Source organism: Acipenser ruthenus, chromosome 7 (assembly GCF_902713425.1).
Source record: "Acipenser ruthenus chromosome 7, fAciRut3.2 maternal haplotype, whole genome shotgun sequence".
Classification (NCBI taxonomy): Eukaryota; Metazoa; Chordata; class Actinopteri; order Acipenseriformes; family Acipenseridae; genus Acipenser; species Acipenser ruthenus.
Genome location: NC_081195.1, coordinates 3,621,131 through 3,640,462, shown reverse-complemented (window position 1 = coordinate 3,640,462; position 19,332 = coordinate 3,621,131). Strand labels below are relative to the sequence as shown.

The window sequence follows — 19,332 nt, the reverse complement described above, 5'->3', positions numbered from 1 at the left end:
CAATTTATGAATGTGAGATTACACCCCTTAAAATGGCCTGTTTTGCTTGGCCTTGAGGTGTACATTCCACTAATTATAAAAACATGAGTACGATGTGAATTATGAGAGCTGTATTTATGTACGTGTCATATGTTTTAACTTATGAATCACAACCAACTAGTGGAAACTTTTAAATTCCAATGCACATCGAACCTCAGACCAATGCATGCCTTGTTATGAAACTCAGACCAATGCATGCCTTGTTATGAAGCTCTTACAGGTCTTCCGGGCAGCAGTGTAGAGTAGTGGTTAGGGCTCTGGACTCTTGACCGGAGAGTTGTGGGTTCAATCCCCAGTGGGGGACACTGCTGTTGTACCCTTGAGCAAGGTACTTTACCTAGTTTGAGGTAAAAACCCAACTGTATAAATGGGTAATTGTATGTGAAATAATGTATAATGTGATATGTTGTAACAATTGTAAGTCGCCCTGGATAAGGGCGTCTGCTAAGTAATAAATATTTCAAATATTTCATTTCCGGTCAAAGTGGAAAGCTTTGACTGATTACATGTATGTTGATAACATAAAAGTGGCCTCCAACAGCGTTTGTTTGATCTGAGTGTCATTTATTCCAATTAACATGACCTAACTGTTAAACTCAATCAGCATAGCAAAGAAGGAGCGCTATATTTTCTTTTTAAATACACAGATAACAGATATGAATAAGCAGTATATTATTTTTTGAATGTGATCAGCTCCTGTTCAGGGCTCAAGCCTGTATCCCCCTTGTATAAAGTGACCTGTATGCCATTTAGCTGGTGACTGCTGAAAGGTGAATAACACAATATTCTGCAAATGGAACCTTCCCTGTTTATATTACTGGACACCTGGTCATTGGAACCATTCCAGATTCTCCTATTAAAATGCGTTTTTAAATACAAAGAGATTGGCAAAGTGCCGTCTCCTTTCTGCCAGCACGTCAACCTATCAGAAATGTCATGCGTAACCTTCACAGTGCGGTTTAATCTCAGCGCAGCGCTGCAGGCAGCGTTTTGACATTTTAAACCCCACAAATGACAACAGCACTTAAAGTCGTTGTAATTCTCAAACAGCCAGTTCTCAGAAAAATAAAACACACACACTTTTTATTTCAGCCGGTTGTATTTCTTAACTTAACAGCTTTGACATGGCCATTGCAAACAATCCAAAATATTGCCTCTTCAAAAATGTAGGGATGCGCTTTCATTTTGTGTTGATTGAATCTTAGTGTAATCTCTATGTAATTTATGTAACAAATAACAAAATTGCAACATAAATACAGACAAATAGACTGGTGCCCGGAACACTTTAAAAAATATTAATAATGTCATATCCTTGATAAATTAATCACTAAACAATAAATAACAGCTGAAGATAACAAACTTGTGAAAGGCCTGAGAAAAATGCAAGAGTCATCCTCAGCTTTACATATAAAATTCCTGACATTGCATAGTCCTTATAATATATCATTGATGGATATCTTTAGGTGTGCAGCATAAAGCTTGTATGCATGAGGAGGGGGGTTCATTTCGGATTATGGATGAAGCGCGTCATACAAAAGAAACATTTAACATTGCCCAAGGCGTTATCTAAGGATGAAGCTTCACTCTCAGTCAACAGAAGGGCCATTCTCTCAGGTAAGTGTCCTCCTGCAAGGTCTCAGCAGGACTGTTCACAGGCGTGCTGAGGAGAGAGTGTGGGGCAGCTGTCAGCTTGACGAGCCAGGCAGACAGTAAACGCATTCTCACAACTGTTCAAGAAAACTGCAGCATGTTTGGGTAGGTATTCATTCACAAATGGACCCACTCATATATGCATGCATACATGTATGCATACATACATATATACAGACAGACAGACAGACAGACAGACAGACAGACAGACATGCATACATACATACATACCTACATCCAGACAGACAGACATGCATGCATGCAGACATACCTTTATGAAACATTTATAAATGTGTTATTAATGGTTGCTGATACCGTGTAACAATTATTATTTTTTTTTTTTTGGTTCCTGGGTAGTAAGTGTTATTTCCTAATTGCTTATGCCTCAAAAGTATAGAAAATGGCTATTATTCCCCACAAACTTTGCTTTTGTGACCAGGACAGTGATATTTTGAAATTTACCTATTTTCCAGAACATTCCAGATAGATTCAGTGCTGAGTAAACTTGGAGTAACTTCTAGAACTTTCTAGAACTTTCCAGTAATATAAATAGTAATATAAATACAGGGGCCTTAAATCCACCAGTTCAGTTTAGTTCCAGCTGCCTAAGTGGATACATATCTGCATTTTTCTGAGATGGCATCAAGGTCATAGGAGACTTCAAAATGGTGGCATTCCTGATGGCGGTTTTACCAAGTTTCCCTGCTATCTTTGCCTTTGGGACAGCAGGGACACCAAGGCGCACTACCACAGGCGGGGCTGGCCACAGCGGACCGAGTTCTCTGTGGGGAGGAACAACGTCAAGTGGGAGCCACTGGTGGACCCCCCGGAAGGTGCTGATGCCACCACTGCACATCAAATTGGGCCTTATGAAACAATTTGTCAGAGCTCTAGATAAGGAGTCGGCAGCCTTCAAGTACCTTCAAGACTTCTTCCCTAAGCTGTCTGAGGCAAAGGTCAAAGCCGGTGTCTTCGTCGGACCACAGATAAAGAAGATCCTGGAGTGCAATGAATTCCCCAAGAAGCTCACTAGTAAGAAGAAAGCGGCTTAGAACAGCTTTGTCACAGTGGTTCGGGGCTTCCTGGGCAATCACAAGGCCGAAAACTATGTGGAGCTGGTTGAGACTCTGGTGAAGAACTACGGCACAATGGGCTGTAGGATGTCCCTCAAAGTCCATATCCTTGATGCTCATCTTGATAAATTCAAGGAGAACATGGGAGCGTACTCGGAGGAGCAAGGCGAGCGCTTCCACCAGGATATACTGGACTTTGAACGCTGCTACCAAGGACAGTATAACGAGAACATGATGGGAGACTACATTTGGGGGCTGATTCGTGAAAGTGATTTACAGTATAATCGTAAATCTCGAAAAACTACTCACTTCTAAATCTTTTGTAGTCATTTTTGTATTACTTTAGTATAAATACATGTTAATTTGGATTCATATGTTGTTTTTTTCTGACTTTATGTGAACGAAAAGACACAAATTTGCCCGTTTTCTCATTGGAAATAGGTCAATTTCAAAATATCACTGTCCTGGTCACAAAAGCAAAGTTTGTGGGGAATAATAGCCATTTTCTATACTTCTGAGGCATAAGCAATTAGGAAATAACACTTACTACCCAGGAACAAAAATTGTGTTACATAACATTGAATTACTGTATCACAATATTTACGACAATAATAGTGTAAATCTTTACACAATAATGTTATTTATAACATCATGTTATTAGTTAAAAGGGTTGCTTTAAATGCCTTAGTAACATGTTTTTGTAACACTCACACTCAGTCACTAATAATAATAATAATAATAATAATAATAATAATAATAATAATAATAATATTGTTAGATATTGTAAACTGTTATTTTGTGTTAGTGGTAGAACTATGTACTGCAATTGGAACATTATGTTTTACTCAGTCAATAAACAGTAACACTTATTCACTGATTATCCGATAGGGCAAGGTGTCAATACTTGCAGAAAACACCACATCATGTACTGTATGCATTCAGCGCAAGGCAGTGCAGGATACAGCGTTGCTTTTAAATTACACATGGGACTGATTGCACTTGCCTGATTAATAGCTTGTAAGCAATGCAACATGACACTCACTTGATGCTTGTTTGCCTCCCTTTCTCTTTGCCTGTGTTACATAACGCATTGACATTCTTTACATATAAGGTCCTTCTTTATGGGCTGGTGATGTTCTGCTGAAAGAGAGAGTTCTGCAGTAAATATATGGAGTGAATTGATACAGGACGTTACCAGTATTGTCACTGCAGTCAGGATGCTATTGTGAACACAAACTACACAGTTGCTGTCCAATGCTAGAGTATAATCTCATATTACTTTGCTGTTGTTTATAGACAATGGATCTAAAAATAAAAGTAGCAGTGGCCTATATTCCATTTTTTAAAGGGTTGTGGGTAATCCACTGACCAACGGAGAGACACAGGAACTGATGTTGTGAAATTGCACAGACGACCAAGATTTTTTATTCACAAACTAATAAAGTGTAAAAAGTTGTCAGAATGTTAACAATGAAAATAAAAATTCCAGGTACGTTATTTAAACAGTTGTAGCAACACGTGGGGATGGGTAACGTTATATTTTTCAGAACCCCGCTACTTATGCCTCAGAACCAAGCCACCTGGGACCGTACCGAGCTCTCACGGTGTGGTTAAGGAGAGCCTGGTTTGTTTTTCCACTGGAGAGCCGAGCCGTGCCACTGACCTCACACGCAATGAAAAACAGTTGTTATTAATTATTGTTATGAATAAGCTCAATTTGTGAAAAGATGTGCAAACAAATAGTGTTCAAAAATTAATAGACCAACGGTACAGCTGTATCTTGTATATTTTGTAAATATATTCAGGAATTACTTTATAATCCACAAACTCTACTGATTATATCAACTTAATAAAGATCGATTAGTTCTGCTGAAGGGGACAAAAGAAGGTTTTAAAAAATATGATTTGCCAAAGATATCCCAGATAGTTGTTGTTTTTTCTAGAGTTGTTTTTTTTTTATTTGGGTGCTTAAAAAAAGAAGTTGTGCGAGCGCAACAAGAGCCATAGTTATATGTATGGTACAGCTGGATTTTGTTTTACTATATTGTAACGGCAGATCCCGAGGCGTGTTGGTGAGATGGGCAGGGTCAGCACGCTGACTGCTTGTTAACAACCCGGAAGAGCGCACCCCGCGGGTTGGGGCGTGGTCAGCCTGTACTTTTCCATCCAGCGAGGTTAACCGTGGTCAGGCTGGGGCCCCGCCCCCTTTCATTTTTCCGATCCGTGGGTGTTCAAGAAGGAACCACAGGAGGAGTCGATCTTCTCTCCACTGGCGGCGTGGAGACCGGCATCCGAAAGGGAGTTTGAGTGTGGGCTTTCAGGACCAAAAGGTCCGCTAGAGGAGGAAATGGGGCAGTGGCCGACCCGACAACGCACAGCGGCAAGCGGAGTCGAGTCAAGACCCCCTGCTTCAATGGAAAGGTCGACTGGGACGCTTTCCATGCCCAGTTCAACCTGGTGGCCCAACTTGAAGGATGGATCAGGGGGGAAAAGGCTAGCCAACTTGCCGGGTGTCTGGCGGACGGTGCTCCGCCCTGCCTACTGACCCTCACCACAGAGCAGCAGGCTGATTACGCGGCGCTGAGTGAGGTCCGGAGTCAGTTTGGCCAACAGCCAGGGATGCTGCACAATCAACTCTGAGGCCGGACTAGGAGGGCAGGGGAGTCCCTCCAAGAGCTGGCGGCTGCCATAGAGATACTAACCCAACGCGCATTTGTCCACATGCCTTCCAATATACAGGAGGAGCTGGCCAGGGACCAGTTTGTGGAGGCTATTGGGACCGGAGAACTACGGGCGCAGGTTTGTCTACTCAGGCCCCAGAGCCTCCAGGAGGCCGTGGAGCTAGCGCATGAGTGGTCTGGGCTACGGAGAGGCAGGGCTCAGTGGAATGAAGTCGACCAGCATTGCGGACGACACAGCTTGAGACAGGGCTGTTCGTCCCCAGTGAGGCGCCAACGGCATGGCTCCCAGAGGTGGTCGCTCTTCTTAGAGCAGTAGTGGCCCATAACCCGGGAGCCAGTCCATGGCAACCTCTCCTTTGCTGGGGCTCTGGACGGCCTGGTCATCACCGCGCCGAATGGCTGACGAGGCCCCATCCTGAGGGACCTATGGGCCCCTGTCCGATGCCGGAAAATTCCCAGGGGTCCACTTGAACAGGAGAAGGCGGACCCTGCCACATACCCCTGTCGCAGCGGAGCCAGTCAACCCGGTGATGGTGGTCAGGAGGACTTCGGTGGGCGACCACTGTCATGTTCCGATCCGTATCGAAGGGGTGCCCTGCTCCGTCCTGGTCGATACAGGCTCAACGGTCACCCTTGTGCGGCTGGACATCCTACAATAAAGCCAGTTGGGTCCGGCTCCGGCAGAGGTGACCACTGCCCAGTTGCGGACAGTGATGGTGGAGCTGGTGCCGATGGGGCGAAAGGGGACATTGACATTTTGTCCTTCTTGACACCGCCACAATATTTTTGTAAATAAGTTTAGAATTGTTTTATTTTACTTTTTTTTATTTATATTAATATAATAATGGTCAAGGATGAGAAATTTGGTAGAATTTTGTGTTTTTAAGTGTGTGAGTGTACCGTACCCGCGGTTTATATCCATTTGCTTCAAATCGTCAGAAATTCAGGCATAAACGTTCTCATTTCTGACGCATGATTACAGATCTTCTTGAACACTTCTATCTGCCCACAGAGAAACTAGAGCCTGCACTTTTCTCTCATCACACTCGCTGCCCACCATGTTGTTTGTTTGTTTAAATCCTTAACCCTGCCCTGGCCTAGTTTGGCTCTGAGTCGGATTCAGATGTCTTGTGAGGCTGGAGTTTCACAGTTTGGTTCTCGCTCGGCTCGACAAATAGCCATTGGAGAACCACCCGTACCTGTACTGTACCGAGCCCTCACGGGTCGGATATGCCACTGTAGAAGGGTGAGTAATGGACTGTCAAATTTGACAAATAGTATTCATTCTTCATTCATTCATTATTATTCAATTAAGAGTTTAGGAAAGTATTGCTAGGTGATACTCCTAAGAACGACAAACACAGTATTGCCAAAGCTCTCCTCCAGGCAAGTGCATCAAATTATTTAAAAAAAAAAAAAAAAAAAACAACAAAAAAAACATTCATGTCATAGTCTCCTCCCCAATTTTGACAAAATCCAATGTTTACCGCTGGGGTTTAGTGACTAGAGCAAGAAATTGAAATTCTGGAGTAATGCCGCTCCTCCATAGAAAAATAATTATTTTGTGTGAATGCATATTTTTGTATATGACTCATGGTGCAGTTGTCTACTTTTTCTTAAGAGGGTATGATGTGGGCTAAAAAAAAAAACTCTGAATGGGGCAGCCATTTATAGCTGCAATCTCTCTCTCTCTCTCTCTCTCTCTCTCTCTCTCTCTCTCTCTCTCTCTCTCTCTCTCTCTCTCTCTCTCTCTCTCTCTCTCTCTCTCTCTCTCTCTCTCTCTCTCTCTCTCTCTCTCTCTCTCTCTCTCTCTCTCTCTCTCTCTCCTCTCTCCCTGACAGATGCCTGGGAGCCTGAGGCTGTGGTTAAGGTGACGAGATGCAGAGATTCTTTATTAACATTTCATTCCTGCTCACTACACGACGTAAATTAGATGGGGTGTTAAATTCAGCCGATTGGAGAGATATGTCACCGAGATGCCAGCCGATTGGACAGGCTGGGTAATCCTGCAGTGAATTCCATTACCACTTTTATATTGTCCGAATTAGCGAGTTGACAGGGATTCTGATTGCCTTTTGCTGTGGGTTGCACTGAGATCTGCAAGCAGCATGGATTGCTATTAACACAGACAATTGGCACGTGACAATCAAAATCAATAGATACCAAGATTGGGTTTGCTTTCTCTCTCTGGGTGTGCACTGAATGGAAATCACTTAAATGTGTAGCTGTCACTATTTAAAGTGGCTTCCAATCAGAGAAACTCCATGGGTCATTTATTTGTTTGTTTATTCAAGCACCTATTGAGGAGACCAGTATACTGTAGATCAGAACAGTAGCTTATTGGTTAGAGGTGTAAGACAAGAAGATGTGGGTTCAACACACATTTACCATCATAAACCTAACATATTAGTGCTAAACATGACCTTCACCATCTGATAAAACTAGGTTTTACTCCATTCTCTCTTTGTCTAATAAGTAACCATGGTAACGCTAAAACTGAAATTTCATCGTAACAGAAGTTCTAATTATGTACTCTCCATTTCATCTCCTATTTTCTAAAGCTAATACACAACAGTGTGTAACAATAATGTCACAGTGAGTACATTTCAGTCATTAACAGCGAGTGTCAGAACCAAACTAAATGTGCTTTCAACAATGTGTGTACATATGTGTGAATGAATAGTGGTATGTCAGAATGTAAAGATTTAAGAGAGAAGAAAATGCTTTATAACCTAATTCCGAATGTGGCTGTATGCTACTGTATGCAGTGCTTACATATACTAATATATATGATTTTCCCAGGTTTCTAAGATACAGGCGTTCCAACTCAATTATGTTTCAAACATTGATCAATATTATCTTCTACCCATTTTACATCCAATTAACTTTCAGCAAACTCCTCCAGTCTTTATTTATCACAGAGTCACACAGTCCATCTCCTCTGCATAATATTGTCTCAAGATCTGGCCACTTTACCTCCAAACCGCTCCTAATAATGTGCCCATAGCCTGTACATATACTTGTCTTTTATCTGGAGCTGTGTATATGGCTGTATTTATGTTAAATTATGCAAGGCAAAGTCTTTGTGAAATGAGTTTGAAGGATCATTTTCTTCAGTCTCCTGTGGTGAGGTGATTGCCTAACAAATTACATTTCAGTTTAAATTTACAATTCAACCATGAGAGAAAGCAAAGGATTTTGTGAGGTGTGCAGCCAGACACATCCCACTCATACTGAGCATGTGAGTGTACATTCTTGTGCGCCTACAAAGACACGGGTTCAAGCCAACTTTTGTATTGGAGTTGTGACGTCCAGGCTAACCCCCCTTTCCCACTACCTGGTTCATAATAAACTACCTGGGGTGAGATTGATTCCTCGACTGTTTCCTTTAGGAAAGCCAAGTTTAGGGACATTTCTAAATGTTTAACAATTGCTAACATTAAACATTTCAACTTTAAACTTTTAACATCTCTAATTGAGGCTGTCAGAATATATGATTCATTCTCTGTTCTGTGTCCCCATTTATATATTGCTTAATGTAGCATTATATGATCCTATATTCTTGTTTTTCTATATGACAGTATTTTGTTACCATAAAATGATTAAACATGAAAAAATAGAAGCATATGCTTTCAATTGGTAATCAATCCAACAAAAAAAATGAACACTGCTTTATTAAGCTGATATGAAATAACCTCTAGCTATGCAAAGCTGCACTCTATAATCGATGAATGAGCTGAAAAAATGCATATTTTATGCTCTGTGCTCACTGTGTAAAAAAACAGAACTGCGGAAAAAAAACACTCTGTATTTGTCTGTTAAAAATGAATAGGCTGCTTGCCTATGCATATGATAAAGAGATCAGCTGTCAACTGAGTTATTGTGCTTTTACAGTTCCTGGTACGTGAGCGCTCATTTATATGTAAAGGAGCCATTAGTCATAGCTCTGTTCCTGCGCGTTTCTGCTGTACAATCGGATTCCTACAGAGGATGAATCTTCCAGCACAGCTGCCCGGCTATAAATAATCGAATCTTCTGTCGGCATCAATCAAGAAAAATCATACACCTCATTTTGTTGATTCTTTTATAAATGCATTGTTTTTTGCAGGTGGATCAGCTACAGTTTCATGAGGCTTCGCTTTTATTTTATTCTTTTTATTATTTTCAACACAGATATAGTTATATGCTGGCCTAGCAAGAAAAAAAAACATATTTGCTGTTTTGTGGAGATCAGGTTGGAGTATTTTTGCACACTGTACTACAGTCACACCTGAGTTCACTAAATATCTTTGTATGCTCATTGTGACCAACGTCCACTATGTAGAGTACCTGTAAAAATATAAGCTTGACATACAGACAGGCAGACAGATTCCTCCATAAACTGTACCCTCAGATTCTGATACCCTCAGTAACGAATGCTAAATTAAACCAAGTTTCACCGCTACAGAAAAGGTGATCCTGTGTATTGCGTACACCCCGGTGCATTGTGCACCCTTTGTATAATGCACACCCTTTGTATAACGTGCACACCTTTAAAACACGCAGGGGAGTCAAGCAAAGCATAATACTGTACTACTCAATCATACTTTGAACTCGGTTTATGCATACTATATTATTAATGTATCAATTCATCATAAACTGTACACTTTCTATAATGCATTATATATATATATTTTTTTTCTCAAGCATAAATAAAGCCTTGACTATAACTATAACGGCTGACAGCTGAAAGAAAAACGGGTAAAGTATTCATGATGTAGATTGTGACTTAAAATACACCTGTAAACTGCACTCTCAGTACCACGTGTACCTCTCCAGAACCTGCATCCTGTGGTGGGCCACCATGCTTCTACAATGTGTTTGTGCTGCGGTGCCACTGGCGCTCTGCCACTTATTTTTGTACATAATGTCAACATTTTATTTTGGTATTTGCATTTTATTAATACAGAAACGTTTTCATGGATTCCGACTGCAAGTCACATTCACCTAATTAACATTAGTTATTCGCTGTGGCTCATTGAGTACATAGAAAAAACAAAAATAAAAAATGTATTATATTATCTTCTGATCTCGACATAAGAGTCAACATTTGTATTCCCAATCTTGTTTCACGAAAATGAACATGTACATTGTAAAATTGCAAATTTGTCAATACAAAAATAGAAAACACTACAACTCCCAGCATGCCCCGCTTCTCTTTGTAGTGAAACTGGGAGTTGTAGTACCTACTCTAACCAACGAGCAGTTTTCAGCCACTATAACAAATTACAAATCCCACAGTTCCGTTGGAGCGACAGGGAGGTTGAACGGATTTTCCTGTCTGTGGTTGCGGCGATGAAGAGACGCAGATCCCGGGGCTGAGAGAGTGCTGGTAGTCCCGGATATAAGACGGACGATGGAACCAGAGGCGGTGTTGCAAGAGAAGGCTTTAAAATTTATGGTGAGAAGACAACATAGCTATTTGTTTCTGTTCCTGAAAAAAAAACAACACACGCTTTAGTTAGTTTAGTTTGGGTCTGCTGGTTTCGGTTCGTGTTACAGAAACAGGACCGGTGGAGAGAGAAACCCAGCGCCGCCATCTTGGATTGTTCTGCTTACAGGAAAAAAAATTCAAATCTGTCTTTTAATAACACAAATATATATATTTCATTTTTACCTTTAGTATTCTCAAAGCATTACGTAATAGTGGCATATATTTAGGTGTATAAAATAACGTATTATATATGGTTCTCCAATAAACTGAAGCCCCTTTTCATGTTCAGATCAGAAATATCCCATGCCATGGCCTATGATGTTTACCTTTCGTTTTGCTTGCATTCTAAACAGTCAGAACATGTTGAGATGATTTAAAATATTCTACCCAATCCTTTTACTAGAAACATTGAAATCAGAGATACAGATCATCTACGATGGCTTGTTTTTATTTAAGCAGTCAATAACTTTTTTTTTTTTTTTTTTACAAAAACTAAAAATATAACTCTTGTGGCTAAATGCGAATAAACCTCGTTTGTGGTTTTTAAAGGGTGTACGGACAGCTGCGTCTGCTGTAGTTCAAAGTACCTATCCTGTATGTACCGTGTCGTCACTTTAAGGAAGGGTCACGGGGTCAGAAGTTTACAATTAACAGCCTTTAGATAAACGTGACCTGATGGGACAAAATAAATATTCGACAGGACAATGATTTAATTTAAGTACATCATGAATTAATATGAAAAGGTTAAGTGTTTATGCCTAAAAGCAAAGTACTATTACTGTGTTGATAACTGATACCAGTGTTTGTACAAATCTCTTTACATCATGGTGTATCTTAGGTGAATGGTAATGCAAATAATCAGCTGAAGATCAGGGTACCAATGAGTTCTGCATTCTGGTATGTTGATTGAATTATTTAATTGTGTTTCGGAGGACACACTTCTAGATCTGGACAGACTAGCTTAAAAAAAATAAAATAAATAACCACAATGGCTTTGCATTTAGTAATGAACTTTAAATATTCAAATCTTAGCGCCTAAAGCATTTATGTAAAAGTCTTTTCAGACCTGGATTCTGTAAAAAGATTATGGAGAGTAGTTGTCCTATAGCACTATATATGCAGGATCTCATCATTCAGAATTCAGAAGATTGCTAATTCCAAATCTCACAGATTAGTGTTTTCAAAAGAGACCTACCTATATGGTTCTTGATAAACAATCAGTGCTCTTGAATATGCCAAACTGTGGCACACACATCCTAAAATAAACCTTTGGTGAGTCACCATTCAAATCAAAAGTCTTATTTATTTTATTTTTTCTGTGACTGTGTTTTAAGTAGTACTTTGATATATTAGTATCACTTAATCCAGGTGCAAGCCTTGTCTGATTAAAATAGTTCTATGTTACTTTTATATAAAACTTCTGCACATATAAACTTCTGTAATTCAATTTCCAGTACATTTGAATATATATATATATATATATATATATATATATATATATATATAAAATTTTATGATGCAGTGGTATAATGATGCACCCAGTCAAAACTCTCCATGTACAGCCAGGTCATACAGGCTTGTTGTTTTCGAGTTCTCAAAGTGGTTCCCCCATCAAGCAGCAGTAATTATGTATTGTTATTTTTTTTAATGATCTTTTATCCCTTCCAACTGATCTCCCATATTTGTTACTGTAGCTGTATGAAAGTCTAGCTAAGTGAGGCATGCTGACTGTAGCTGTGCTCTTGCCACTCTCTCTTTCATTCTATCCCATCTCATGCTTGTCCTCTCTCTGCAGTGCTCTGTGCCCAGGTCTCTGTGGTTGAGTTGCTCTAGCCTGGCGGACAGCATGCCTTCGCTGCGATGCCTGCACACCCCAGGGACCGGCACACTGACAGCTTTCCAGGTACTCTCTCCAGCACCCATTACACCCCCACCCACCCCCCACTTCTGTTAGAACAGGCTTTCCTGAGGATAGGTAGAAGTAGTGCAGCAGTCCGTTGGACCAGTATGGGTTTCCACCTCTTGAACGGTCTACAGTATGCCTGTCACGACAAGCTCAGGATTCAGCAGTTTCTAAGGAACCCTTATTAGTGATGCAGCTGATCTTGGTTATTTCTTTTTTTTTTTTTTTTTTAAGGAGGCTAGCATTCATTCCAGTCCCCAAGACCCAGCTGGGAACTTCTCATTGTAATTCGGTGATCCTCACTAGGGAACATGCAAGCCTAGTTTGAATTGATATATAGTGTTTTAGTTCACTTATCCACCTTGCCAAATGCACACATCATCATTCTCTTCCTGCTTTCCTCCTTTCTTTTTTTTTGACTGCAACCCTTCCATCTCATCTCTTCTCTTTTTAGTAGGTTTGGGTGCAGTGATGAATAAAGGTTGTGTTTGGTAGAGGTTTGTAAATATAGCCAAATGAATGTATTGATATGCTGATGGACTTATTTCTTAGGTATTTTCAGTGTGCTGTATTTAGTTTTGGTTGTATTTTTTTTTTTTTTAAGTTGATATGTACTGTATTGTGACTTCAGTGTATTATTACACCACACTTAGGTCTACTTCATTTTTTTTTATAGTTCAGTTAATTTCTGCTTATGCACACTGACATGCAAGCGTTTAATTTCTTTGTACTTTATTGCACTTTGTTGTTTGTACTGTATCTCTCCCTGCGGCCCATCACCGTTTTATATGCAATGTAAACAGTTGTGTTGCTGTATGTACCACTGTTTAGTATTAATGTTCTGTCTGAGTATTTGTTTTAATATCCTCAATGCATGGGTACGTTAGTGTTGACATACTACAACTATTAGAGCCAGACAGTCTCCTAGGACAGTTACCTTAGGCTGGAAAATCTTTCCATTATCTTATTCATGAGTTTTGTTTTGTTTTCAGATTTATATTTAAATGGTGAACCAGGAATTAAATACATTTACTTGTATCCAGTGTGAGTAGTATATAAAAAGGAGAGAGCATGTTATGTTCATTATGGCATTTAGTTTTTTCCCCTTAGTACAGATTTGCATACCTGACATGTTTTGAGGAACTTCAGTAACTGTTGCAGGTATATTTAAGTTTTACATTAAATAGGTTTAGAGTGCATTCTTGTCTTTTTTATTAGTTCATTTTCTTTTAATATTATTTTTGTGACAATGATTGACATCAAAACGCAACTTTTAATTCACATTTTATTCTGTGCATTTATTAAGGTCGTTCTTGCAAATTGAAGCGGTTTAGTTTGTTGCCCCAGAATTCTGTCGTCTTTGAATTAAATATATTAATTTGGTGATCTGTTTGTAGAAAAACAGCTGAATAAATGACAAAATATGTGACACAGCGATTTTGTTTTCTTTGTTATTTACAAGAGAAATCTCTGTGAACAGATGTTAAAGCATCTTTGTGTTGTCCCTCAAGGGTTTTCTCTTTTGTCTCTTCAGTGCTTCTTGAGTGTCTTGATTTAAAATTTCTTAATAGTGAGTAAGAGCTGAGTCACAAATTATTTTCATTGGTCAGAGGGACCGAGATGAGCGATCCCATTCATTTCCATCAGCAGCAGATCCTGATCAAACAAATTTCAATTGGTTCCAGTAGTGAGGGGGTTAAAATCCTCCCTGCCAGAATACATGTGAGAATGTGGCTGGAGCTTAATTTAATAACTGATGATTAATTAGGCTCCAGCCACATGGTATATAAGGAAGGAGAAATCCTTTGCCTGGGGGTGGGAGTTTGGGGAGTGTGCACACTGTGTTGTTGGTAAATGTTTAGTAACTTGGTCAGTGAAGGCGAATGCCCTGCCAGACATTAGAATTGTTTTGTTTAAGCCTTTTATTTTGGCCTTGTTCATTTTTTGTCTTTTTGTGTGTTTGTTAAATAAACATGCACATACGCACTTTAACTGCAGTTTCTAGCCTCTAGGTCTCATTCCTGACGCTATCCTGCTACACTCACACTGAAGGGAAAATGTATGTAATGAGCATCCAATGTGAAGGAATTAAGAGGGAGGTATTTGAAAACTTGTACTGCAGGCAGAACAGGGGAATTAATTTACATATGGCAATCATACGAAAATGCAATCTTTGACTTGATCTTTGTCTGCTTGTAGGTTGAATATGTAGTTGATTGAACTGGTGGCAGCCTCGCATTTCTTTTTGAATGAGATGAGATTGCGTTTTAAAGACTGGGTTCATGATGCAGATGGAAATACAACACATGTTATTTCATCAATCCCTTGTTGAGTTTTTACAGTATGTAAAGCTGATCATGAAACCAGGCTGTGCTTTAAGGGCATGTTTATTCTCTGAAGTGATAGTTAGTGCTGCATTTGACGGTAATTAAGCATGTTTCCCCATCTTGGAAGAGGGAAAGGCAAGTCATGGTTGGTGATTTGGCCAGATCTACGACCCTCATCCCCTTTGGCAACTGCATCATACTGTATTGGTACATCTCATCTGCATTTTAAAACTGCTTCCTTGAAGGGTTAATTACATCTCTTGCAGTTTCACTCTTGTCTTCTCATATTGAGATGAACATCATGTCTGCATTATTTGATTGACATGACAGGCCAGGGTCTGTATTAGGGTCATTCTGTCCAGCATGCTTGCCAGTGAAAATGTCAGGACTCTTTGAGTTTAAATGACTGCCCCAGGGCCCAGGAAGCCTTATGTTTTCCAAGATGGAAACACAAATTGGATATGTGCTTCAGTCGCACAGTCCAGGGCTTTAATTTCATTCCATTGTAGAAGCCAACAGAAGAAATGTAACCAATCTAGGATTGCCTGTAAATGATAATACAGGCGGCAACAAGGTCATGCTGGCTGCGTTTCTTCTGTGTGATTGACCTCTATCACTTTCAACATCTCCCCAGTGCTTTGTTTGGGGCATACCCAAAATATGTTTTCCCTGTTTGTTTGTTTTTTGTAATACCCGTGTATCTTCTGTTTGTCTCTCATTCTCCTTTCTTTGTTTGTCTGTGTCCTCCTGTCCCTTGAAGTAATTGGTCTTTGGAATCACAGTCAGCATTATGTACTGAAGTGACATCCAAGGGCAGGAGAAGAGTGTGTTTCTCTGTAGTGTGCTGCTATCTAGTGGTCTCTGGAGCTATTGCACATCTCTTGGGAATATGTTTTTAGTGCTGGGACAAATACCTGAATTATTATTTTTTTTTTTTTACATGTATTCGGATACAAAAAACAGATTTGTATTCTCTTGAAATGACAAATACCTTGCACTTATTTAGTTGCGCGACAGTTTAAAAAATGTTCCATGTGATATGTGAGATTTAATATATCTATCTATATAATCTCATTGGATAGAAAAGACAAGCACGTCTTTCTGACATGGCTCGCTTAAACAGTGCCCAGTATTTTTATTTTTTTATTTTTTATTGTATATTTTTTGTTGTGACTTTGTTATGTGGAATGTATAAACGAGAACCAAAACAGTGATTTTTTTTTAGATTTTTTCCCCCCCATCATTTTACAACGCCATTTCCACTTTTGTTTTATTTGAAGTGTTTAAAGTTAAATTTCAGTTGTTTGCTTGTTCAGCTACAAAAAGGCACGAGAACCTCATGTTATTACTTTATGAAAGTGTGTCTATGGCCACTGTTTTACTGTGAAGAAACAGCAATGACAAGGAATGAAGAAAGTACAAAATAAATAAAATGCGGGTTCAACTTTATGTACTATTTATTTCAGGAATAAACAAAACAACGTTTAACTTGAGCTGCTATTTGGCATCCATTGTGTTGTAGTTAATTCACGGTGGTAAAGTAAGCCCTACACAACCTATTCTTTACTCCTGGGATATATTGTTATATATTTCTTTACTTTAACGTGTTACTCAGTCTAACATCTTGCTGTAAAATAGGCACACACACAGGGGCCACGCCCCTCTGCCCCTGCCTGCGTTCAGAGCAATATAATGGCTTTTATTACTTTTTGAAAATGAACAAATAGTTAAATTGAGCGAATAACCGAACATGAAAATCCTGTGTTCGTCCCAGCACTATTTCTTTTTGAGAATTCTTTAACATATTTCCAATATGATTATTCATTTAGTGTTTCTATTTAAGTTTGATGGAAATTGATTTTTTTAAATTAGTCACTTTTCCTACTGTAGTGTTCCGCGTTTTTGGTTTTTATCTTTAAAAAAAAAAAAAGTTTTTTTACATATATTAAAATGGGGTTAAAATAGTTTTGAATTGAAACATCTGTAAAAATCAGGGTGAAAAACTTTACATGTGGAATATGATGTGTAGCAGTTCTGGTTTCTCATTAGGTTTACTGTCCCTGGCATGTCTGATAAAGCAAATCTGCAAGTCTAAGCCACATTTTCCCAAGTTAACTGGTACTTTGCGAACGTTTGGGCAATCGCTGTGCTGACAAACAGTAACTACAGAAGGTATGAACATGACATCCGCACAAAACAAGCCAGGTTTATTCGCCTTGAAATCATAAAAAGAAAAGATAATTGACAGAACTGGATGGTGCAAGCCATCGGGAGACGCGTCAGAAATCACATTGGACATTTCCATCAATGCATTCCATGTAAGTTTACCAACTAAAGCCGCACCATTTTCTGTCAAATATTTACGATTAGATTGTCGGCGTTAGGCAGTGTTTTAGCATGTGTAAAAGCCACATAAATTGATTGCTTGTCTCTGTTCACTTTCTTGTTTTAGTTTGTGTTTATTTTTCAGTATGTTCTTTTATTGTCAGTGTGAGCATGTACCTCAATGCAGCAGTATTTGCAACGCTATGCATCCTCTTCCTCATCTGACCCACTTCTGCTATTTTTGCTTTTTGTATACTTCAAAACATTCGTTTTCATTTGAATAATCATAAACTGATTTACGTTTTCTCCCCATTCTTCATCCACTAAAAATATAAATTTTTTGTGTAACTATTTCAATTTAGTTTTTGATAAAGCTAGTAGTTACTACGCCCAGCAATTGCCACAATAATCAGACTTTTTGATTGGCCAACGTAATCAGGTGATCGTGTGTTTATGACGTGACAGAGCACCACAGTTGAACGTTATTTGATCCTCTGACGTCTAAACATCTGCTGTATCTAGGGTACAGTGTAGGGCTGCTTATTACAATGTCGGAGTCCAGGATAATATTGAATGATAGACAAAAATCAGGTATAAATCACTAAAAACCGACCATCCAGTTTAAAAAAATAAAAATCCTGTAATTTTTCGGTAAAATTCAGTATAAATTGGCAATGCGGAAAACTGTGTATATGTATTCACAATCAAAGGAATATTTTCTGTATAATGTAAGCCATTAAGAACAATAATGTAACTCACCCTCATTCAAATAAAGCTGTTATTCATTCAGTGTAACAGTCTATACGAGTTTCATGAATATCAAACTTTAATTATTTAAGTCAGACATAGTAAATATCTTTAGATAAAATTAGTCTTTGTGAATAGGGTGCTTCTGCAGTACATGTTACTTTCATAGCAGAGATAAGATACTTTAGTTAGTTTCTGCCACCCAAGCTCTTCATTTTAATTGCCCTGTAATGGGTTTAGATGAAAAAAATCAGTTTCCCCTTAAATAATGTAGGCTACGTTTGTCAGATACTGTTCACGTTGGGAAAAGAGGGCAGTAATCTACCTTTTTGTGCTGGGAGATTAACCTTTGTATCTCTTGTGTAATTTCTGGCATACACAGACATGCGTTTTTGCCTTCGAAATACTGTTTTAAAAAAAAAAAAAAAAATTCCCATTTGTCCCAGCACTCCTGCCTTTATACTAGATGAGGTATTGCTTCATTAACCCCTTTTCTCATCTGGGCAGCTTTTAAACCCACAAGGCTGCTGATCTACAAATCAGCTCATGCTTCCATGAGATCTTGAGTTGCAAAGATCACGTCATAGTAAGTCCATTTAAAGCAGCTATTTAATTCTTGAAGGCAGTTTTTTTGTTTTTGTTTTTATTTTTGCCAGTTTATGTGCGATTGTGTCACTTCTAGTTGTTTGTGAGGGGGATACATTTGAATAATGCTCCAGAGTAGTCTCCTCATGTAATCACTAGAATAATTGATAAACCAGATCAGATTTAAATAGATTGTAACCTCCAGGGACCCCCTTCATTCAGACAAGTGTATAGTGTATCCCAAGATGAGTGTGGCTTGAATGATCTGTTTTCGTTTGGTTAATGATGGGGAGGGTGTTAAGCTCAAGTGTTTAATTAACCCTACGATGGGCTACCTGTCATCAAATGCCCATTCTCCCTTGATTGAGATCTCTCTCTCTTTCTTTGAACAGGCAATGGAAAGTGATAATGTGGAGCCACAATCCAAGATTGCTTTTTTTTCCCATTTGATGGGTCACTGCTTTGAATTCATTATTGGGTGGAAATACATTCAGCTTTAAGATGAATGTGTGCCACTACCATGTGGAAG

At 39.1% G+C, this 19,332-nt stretch overlaps 1 protein-coding gene across 3 annotated transcripts in view; it reads left to right on the top strand.

Moving 5' to 3' along the window:
• Positions 1-10,668: 10,668 nt before the first annotated feature.
• Positions 10,669-19,332, top strand: part of LOC117415480 (beta-TrCP) — a 29,765-nt gene continuing 21,101 nt past the window's right edge. Inside the window, exons 1-2 of one of the 3 annotated variants that reach the window (XM_034025918.3) lie at positions 10,669-10,883; positions 12,712-12,819. In XM_034025918.3, the coding sequence (XP_033881809.1) occupies positions 10,839-10,883; positions 12,712-12,819 (153 nt within the window). In that variant the 5' untranslated portion in view covers positions 10,669-10,838. The remainder of the gene's footprint in view (positions 10,884-12,711; positions 12,820-19,332) is intronic. The other 2 variants (XM_034025914.3, XM_059026138.1) reach the window with 2 other exon arrangements.